General features: G+C 40.3%; 1 protein-coding gene across 2 annotated transcripts; it reads left to right on the forward strand.

The window, feature by feature from the left end:
- The first annotated feature begins 450 nt into the window (after nucleotides 1–450).
- On the forward strand, nucleotides 451–7,273 carry LOC147608768 (glucan endo-1,3-beta-D-glucosidase-like). Of its 2 annotated transcripts, none has more exons than XM_086788573.1 (4): nucleotides 451–1,086; nucleotides 3,286–4,022; nucleotides 5,666–6,299; nucleotides 6,625–7,273. In XM_086788573.1, exons 1-4 carry the CDS (start codon nucleotides 1,017–1,019, stop codon nucleotides 6,654–6,656), a joined length of 1,473 nt encoding a protein of 490 aa, XP_086644699.1. In that variant the 5' UTR covers nucleotides 451–1,016; the 3' UTR covers nucleotides 6,657–7,273. The 2 variants fall into 2 exon arrangements, with proteins under 2 accessions (XP_086644699.1, XP_086644700.1); XM_086788574.1 differs by having other exon boundaries at nucleotides 451–617.
- Nucleotides 7,274–7,518: the final 245 nt, after the last annotated feature.

Below are 7,518 nucleotides of genomic sequence, written 5' to 3' on the forward strand. Positions count from 1 at the left end.
AAATATGTGAAAGCTAAGTGAAGTGGAGAATGATAGCGCCCACTAAAAGCAATATTTTTCTTCAAAAGTGGAAGTAGGCTATCATCTCCCACTATTTACCTTGTAGATGTTCTCATTAGGGTACTTTAAACTATTCCACAACATCAAAAGCGTTGTATTGGCAAAAGCATTTGGAAAAGTAGTGCTAGTAGTAAAAGTAAAGAGATTGCTTTGGCCAATCAATGCAGTCACTTCCAAGCTTTGGAATGGCCGACTTTGTTAATGTGCAAGAATATTGCATTTAAATGATAGGCAATGGTAGTTCTCTCACTTTTTTTTATATGTATTTTTTAATGAGGTTCTCTAAAAAAAATTATAGATGTACTTTTTTTTTAAAATGATCACTTCTCGCACCGTTGCAAGTTTGCGCGCGATGCCAAAAGCCAGCCTTTTGTCATCACTTTAGACACGCATCACTCAAAGCAATTAGGAAACGTAATGCTCGTCAAAACACAGTTTTCTGCATCTGTTGGTCCTTGGGCGTGGAGGGCTACTCGATTACGCCACCACGGGAGGTTGTAAAAGAGCTCGCAAGGTGGACGCCAACTACTACAATAGATATAAGTGTGTGTATTGAGGTAAGCTCTGTGTGCGCATCTCTGGGAGTGTCTGTGTGTGTCTGAGAGAGATAGAGAGGACGCGTGTGTGTGTGTGTGTGTGAGAGAGAGAGAGAGAGAGAGAGAGAGGACGTGTGTGTGCGCGTGTGAGAGAGAGAGGACGTATTGAGGTAAGCTCTGTGTGTGCGCGTGTGAGAGAGAGAGGACGTATTGAGGTAAGCTCTGTGTATTGAGGTAAGCTCTGTGTGTGCGCGCATCTCTGGGAGTGTCTGTGTGTGAGAGATCAGATAGAGAGCCAGAGAGAGAGAGAGGACGTGTGTGCGCGCGTGTGAGAGAGAGAGAGAGAGACAGAACTTAAGCTGCTGTTTAAGCGCTCCCGCCCGTGCGTGTTTGTTAGAGAGAAGCTGGTTTTAAGCCAGCATGTGTGGGTACATTTGTGCGTGCTTAGCACTCGGCTTGCTGTTACTAGGGACATCCATCGCTCAATCAGGTAAGTAAACATCAATTACAGGTCAAGTTATATTCTATTATGGCAACTTATTGATCAAAGTTTGTGTTTAAGTCTTGACATGTTTGCTCTTTACTAGATGGATGTTGTTTACACACTTGGCCTATCTACATATCATGCATTAAATGTATGTCCATTGGACATCCTTTCACGCATAGTTGAGCATAGATTACAGGTCAAGTTATATTCTATATGGCAACTTATTGATCAAAGTTTGTGTTTAAGTCTTGACATGTTTTGCTCTCACGGGATGGTTGTTGCTTACACACTTGGCCTATCTAGATATCATGCATTAAATGTATGTCCATTGGACATCCTTGCAAGCATAGTTGCTTTTTGACGGCATCATGCCCATCAAAAAGCATTTTGGTCATAAAATATTTGTAAATTTTTAAAATTCCTATAAAAAATTACACTTAAATACAAAAACTTGGTATATTTCACAAAACCCATCAATTTTGAAGGGCAAGGGTGCCCGTCGAAAATCAAGCTTGCTTGCATGGCCTTCCTCTGGGAAATTTTGACTTTCTAATACCAAACATACAAGTCTCTTCTAGCATTTTTAATCAACAGGCAATCTCCTAGAAAAAGAGTAAAATTGGAAAAAATACGTTATATCGAATTTATTTGGGTTGAGTTTGAATAACACAATTCTAGAGTGGATCTAGGATGAGTTGAGGCAACCCATTCCCAAACAATGCACTCTATTCCCAATACCTATCCTCTTTTTCATTGTCCCCCCTCCTTAATGCACTCCATTCCCAATGGCTATCCTCTTTTTCATTGTCACCCCTCCTTTCTTTTTACCCCCATTTAGGTGTGTAAATGTGTATTATTACTCTAACCCATTTCTGTATGTTCTAACTTTGAGAATAGGATTTGGAGGGGGCCTTAATTTGGATTATATGCACGTGACAAAAACTATAAAGCAGTCTTTTTTTTGGGGGTGATTGGAGTTTTATCACGTGAACACAATGTTGATTTTTGCGTGCTTCATGTCGATGGGTTTTTAGTAAAATTTATCGGTTTTTTCATAATTTAATGTATTTTTTAATGAACAACTACGATATCTTCGTGTTTTTACGTCGAATCCCCTAAAACAGAAGTGACAGGAGTTAAAAGGCAACACAACATCCATATAATCCAAAAGATACAGCTTGAAATGTATTGTATGCCTATCTCCATCCCCCTCTTTTACTTAAATTTTCACTATCCACCACCACTTGTATATACCCTTGGGAAGAGAGGTGCAACTGTAGATACAACAAGATAGTCTACTTTAACATTGATGATGGTAGGACCTAGTCAGATTCACTATTGACTCTAGTCTCAACTCTTCATTTTGAGGAGTACCATATTTCTAATTAACTAGGTTTTGGTAAGGACCAAGGTAGCGTTTTACTCACTTTTTTTAAAAAATATTTGTCGTAAGAATGGGTATAGATAAGACAAGAGAGGTGCAAGATTCTAATCAATCTGCGGTATGTACCTCTCTCATCCAAAAAAAAGGTATAGACAAGTCTCATTAAAATATATTTGCTAAAAAAAAAGGGTATAGACAAGTGTCATAAGAATATAGTTGCTATAAAAAAGGGGGTAGACTTCAAGAGGTTAGACCAAAAATAAGTCCACATTTGCTAGCTTTGTAATTTCCACTACATATGCAGTTATCAGCTTGTATGACCATCCACATCTTAGCTAAGACCACATTAGGGAGCTTAGAAAAATCTCAATTCCCATTTTGTGAGATAAAAAAATGGGGGTATGGTGAACCCTTTTAAGCTTTTGTCAAAACCAACTCATCTCGACATATCGTTGGGAAGCTCTTGAGGAGTAAGTTCTAAATCTACATTCTCAAATAACTTTAGATTTGGTATGCTGAAGATACACCAAAAAGTATATTGAAAAGCAAATTCCCAAAGTAATATGGGATTTTCCCAAACTATCTAAGATTGTCTTAGCTTGTTTTTACAGCATTTGCATGTTTTACAAGTCCGTCTCCATTTATTAGCTTCTCTAGGGCAAAGAAGGTCCTGAATTGGATGATGAATAAATATAAACCATGTGTTTGAGTGAGGTGCACCGTCTTTAAGAATGAAGGCATGAAAGAGAAGAGGATTAATATGTGCTAAGAGTAACTAAGAAATGTTTAAAATGAAGTAACGATGGATGTTAATGCAGAGAGCAATGGCAACGGAGGACAAGAGTGGCCGCAGAGGCAGAGAAGAGGTGGAAGGAGGCACGCATCACATGCGAAGGTGAGCAACCTCGGGGTGAACTACGGGATGGTGGCAAACAATCTGCCGGCGCCGGAGGAGGTGAGCCACATGCTGCAGGGGACCTCCATAAGCAGCGTCAAGCTCTACACGCCGGACGCAAGCGTCCTGCAGGCTTTCGCACACACGGGCATCAGCGTTGTGGCCGGCGTCCCGGACGAGGACATCCCCATTCTGGGCGGCGGCAGCTCGGCGGCCGCCATATCTTGGGTGGCGGCCAACGTGCTACCCTTCTACCCCGCCACCAACATCATCGCGATCGCCGTGGGCAACGAGGTTCTGTCGAAGACCAGCTCGGATGTGGCGGACCAGCTCATCCCAGCCATGGAGAACCTCTACAACGCCCTGCTTTACTCCAACATTCAGAATATATCTGTCTCTACCACCCACTCCATGGCCGTCCTCGCCAATTCTTACCCGCCTTCAGCTGCCCAGTTTCAGCCCCAGCTCCTGCCTCTCATCAAGCGCCTCCTCTCTTTCCTCTCCGCCACTTCCTCCCCTTTCATGTCCAACTCCTACCCCTTCTTCGCTTACAAGCAGAACTCCGATGTCATCTCTCTTGACTACGCTCTCTTCCGACCCAATGCCGGCGTCTCCGATCCCAACACTGGCCTCCAATACACCAACCTCTTCGACGCCCAGGTCAGTCCTCTCATAAAACCTGCAAGCTGCAATGGTCTTGAAAAATATTTCCATTAATGATTGAAGAAAAGAGGGTTGATACAAAATGGTAAGGGTTGACGCTGCAGTGGTCTAGATAATGAACTCTCTACCCTTTTCATTGATTTTAAATTACCAAAATGATTACTTTAACAATAATCCTTCAACAAAAATGATTGCAATGGTCTAAATAATGATCTCTCTACCCTTTCATTAAATTTAAATTACCAAAATGATTACTTTAACAATAATTCTTCAACCAAAATGATTGCCAATCGAAGTGCAACAGTTAGAATGGAATTCTGGAGTCCCTAGGTTAGGGTTTCAAATCTCTCCCCTTCAAGCGATTGCACTTGTAAGTGTGGGTGAGAACATGTGTACTTTCCATATTTTTTAAAAAAATTTCCCCTTTTCAAGTGATGGCACTTGTGTGTGTGGGTGATAACATGTGTACTTTCCACTTTCAAGTCAAGCTTTTTTTATTAAAAAAAATTAACTAAAAGTAATATTATATAATAAAACTCCATGATTTGAGCTAAAGTTAATTGCAAAGCCTAGTAACACATGAAATCAATGATACCAACTAAGTCTAGGTAGTGGGGGTACCCTATTGAGAACATGGCACACAGAAACAGAATCATACCCTATTGAGAACATGGCACACAGAAACAGAATCAATCCCTGAACTCATGTTCTCATATATGGATAATGGACTGACACCATAAATTCTCAAAATTTTCCTTTAAATTCTCAATCATTTTGAATAGTAAATTCTATTATACAAGGCATTTCAATAAAAAAAGAAATAAGTTGTGTGTTTGTGCATTTAAAAAAAGCAAAAAAACAAAGATAAATATCAATATAATATATATATCTTTCTTTCTCTCTTTCTCATTTTAAATTTGTATTTTTTAAAACTTTCTTAGGTAATTGATTCTTTTAATTAATTATAGTAATTAATTAGAGCTAGATGATTGATTTCCAAGGACCTATGGCTTAGTCTTAGGGAAGGTAGATTGTTTTTTTGTATGCCAAAGTTAAATTGCCTACCCCTCTTACAAACATATGATTTAAACCCTCATGGAAAATATGAAACTCTTGCACTCTCTACCACTAGGCTACACAAGCATGTTGTTGATTATTGCTTGTTATAAATACTTTGCTTTTTGTTGTTTTTTGGATTGATGCATTTAATTCTTTTTTTCCCAGCAACAATTGACTAGTGGAGCAAGGTAATTAAACTTTAAGGGTGTACCTTATTAAATATTCTCTCTTTACAAAGAGTCCGACCCCCTTATAAAAAGGGAAAGGTAGGAGTTGAAGTCTAAACCTCTTATTTGCTTCTTGTGAAGTCTGACACTTGGCAACACAACCACATTGCTAAAAGCATACTACAAATATATAAGTTGTGCTTTTAATTGTTCTTTTATAATGCCCTGAGCAATATGAAAAAAAACTTTGTATTTCAAGGATAACTTTAAATTTATTAGTTGCTCCTTGTCTTAGGATTTTTATGCATAAAATGCACCATAGGCATATCACTATTGAAACATTATCAAGGTGAGCCTATGATATTTGTTTTCTCGTGTGAACAGTCCTAATTGTTTCTAGTGAACTCTCCTTAGGTGGATGCCATCTACTATGCCATCAAATCGGCCGGCTTTGACGACATCCCCGTCGTGGTGGCAGAGACTGGATGGCCATCTGCAGGTGACCCGGACGAGGTTGGTGCGAGCTTGGCTAACGCCCAAGAGTACAACTCCAACCTCATAAAGCACATTGCCTCCAACGTGGGAACCCCCGCCAAGCCCAACACCATGATCTACACCTACATCTTTGCCCTCTTCAACGAGGACCAAAAGCCGGGCCCCACTTCCGAGCGCAATTTCGGGCTCTTCCACCCAGACGAGACCCAGGTGTATGACGTGGGCCTCCAGCTCAGACCCGAGCGGCCACCTGTAACACTCTCTACCAACACGACCCACTCAGCAAACACCCCTGACTCGACATCCGGCGCGTCCATGTGGTGCGTTGCAAAGCCGGCAACGTCGGAAGCGCTCCTGCAGCAAAGTCTACAGTATGCTTGTGGAGAAGGAGGAGCAGACTGCAAACCCATTCAACCGGGGGGTGTATGCTATAAACCGAATAACGTGGTTTCCCACGCGTCTTATGCCATGAACAGCTACTACCAACACCATGGTCGCAACTTCTGGAACTGTTATTTCAACGGGCAGGGGATGCTGACGCCCACGGATCCAAGTATCTCTCTCTCTCATCCAACTCTCTCTCCCTCCCTCTCTCTCTCTATGACGTTAAAAGAGCTGCTTCAAACGGGTGTGTGGGTAAATAAACAAAATGGGCTAACCTTTCTATCACCCAATGTGTGGTAGATTGGTTAGGTCATGGAGTTGTTATTCAACACGTCTTGTGTTTGAATCTCACTCCCGTCGGATAGATCATATTAGGTCTCTTGGGATTGTTCCTACAACGGTAAAAGAGCTTCTTCTTCTTCTTCTTCTCTCTCTCTCTCCCCTCTTCTTAATTTGCTACAAAAGACTTACCTTTCATGGCTTCTTGTGGTTAGGTTATGGATCTTGCATTTACCCAGCCCAATAAGGTTGGAAATATCACCTCAATTACAAAGCTTCCTAGCGAGCACCTATACAAACTACATACACAAGGCAAGTAGATCCTGGCAAGAACATAAATCACGAGGATGCAATGCAATCCAATGAAAATGTACTTACGTTGTAAAGGACCCTCTTGAGATAGAGGCACGTGTTACACGTGTTACATATTTATCATTCTTGTTGTAACTCCCAAAAACCACAAGAAGAAAAATATCGTGAGCTCCACGTCTAATATGAAACCTTTGTCGGCAATTTGTCCAATTATCTATAGCTTGGGTGCCCAAAGAAATTCATATGGCCTATGTGAAGAGGACTTAAAAATGAAGCTAAGTAGGTGCCTATGAGCCACACGGATGGTGTGTGTTCATGTCTCGTGTTCCTTCCTCATTCATTTATAATGTCACTTGTGTACATGTAAACCCCGTATTTCCTAGATTATACACTCTTAAAAGCACATGCGTGTGCGAATAATACCTATATGGAGTTTCTATCTGCCAATACTATACATAATCAATGGTATGGATTTTATTCAAGGCATCAATGGTTGGGAAAGTATTTGTACATCAATCCTTTTCACAATGAATTGAAGAAAAAATTGTAACTTTGAACAAGCATTTTCTTCGCATTTTAATCTAGTTATAACTAAAACTTGATACATTTGCCCATCAATTTAAGTAGGCTTTTTTGAAAATTGAACCCAAGTATTTTGCACCATTCATTACTTAAAACTTGATACATTTGAATATGTATTTTTCCTTCTCCCATCAATTTAAGTAGGCTTTTGAAAATTGAACAAGCTCTAAGTAGTATATGAAAAAACCCAAGTACATTGTATTTTGCACCGTTAA

This window comes from Cibotium barometz, chromosome 52 (genome assembly GCF_041138505.1).
Source record: "Cibotium barometz isolate CiBa-2024 chromosome 52, ASM4113850v1, whole genome shotgun sequence".
Taxonomy (NCBI): Eukaryota; Viridiplantae; Streptophyta; class Polypodiopsida; order Cyatheales; family Cibotiaceae; genus Cibotium; species Cibotium barometz.

What these genes read in the sequence shown, in the direction of transcription:
- LOC147608768 (XM_086788573.1), top strand. Translation starts at nt 1,017, where the DNA reads ATGTGTGGGTACATTTGTGCGTGCTTAGCACTCGGCTTGCTGTTACTA. An exon ending in GACATCCATCGCTCAATCAG is followed by an intron (nt 1,087 to 3,285) that starts GTAAGTAAACAT and finishes ATGTTAATGCAG; the next exon opens with AGAGCAATGGCAACGGAGGA. An exon ending in GCTGACGCCCACGGATCCAA is followed by an intron (nt 6,300 to 6,624) that starts GTATCTCTCTCT and finishes TCTTGTGGTTAG; the next exon opens with GTTATGGATCTTGCATTTAC.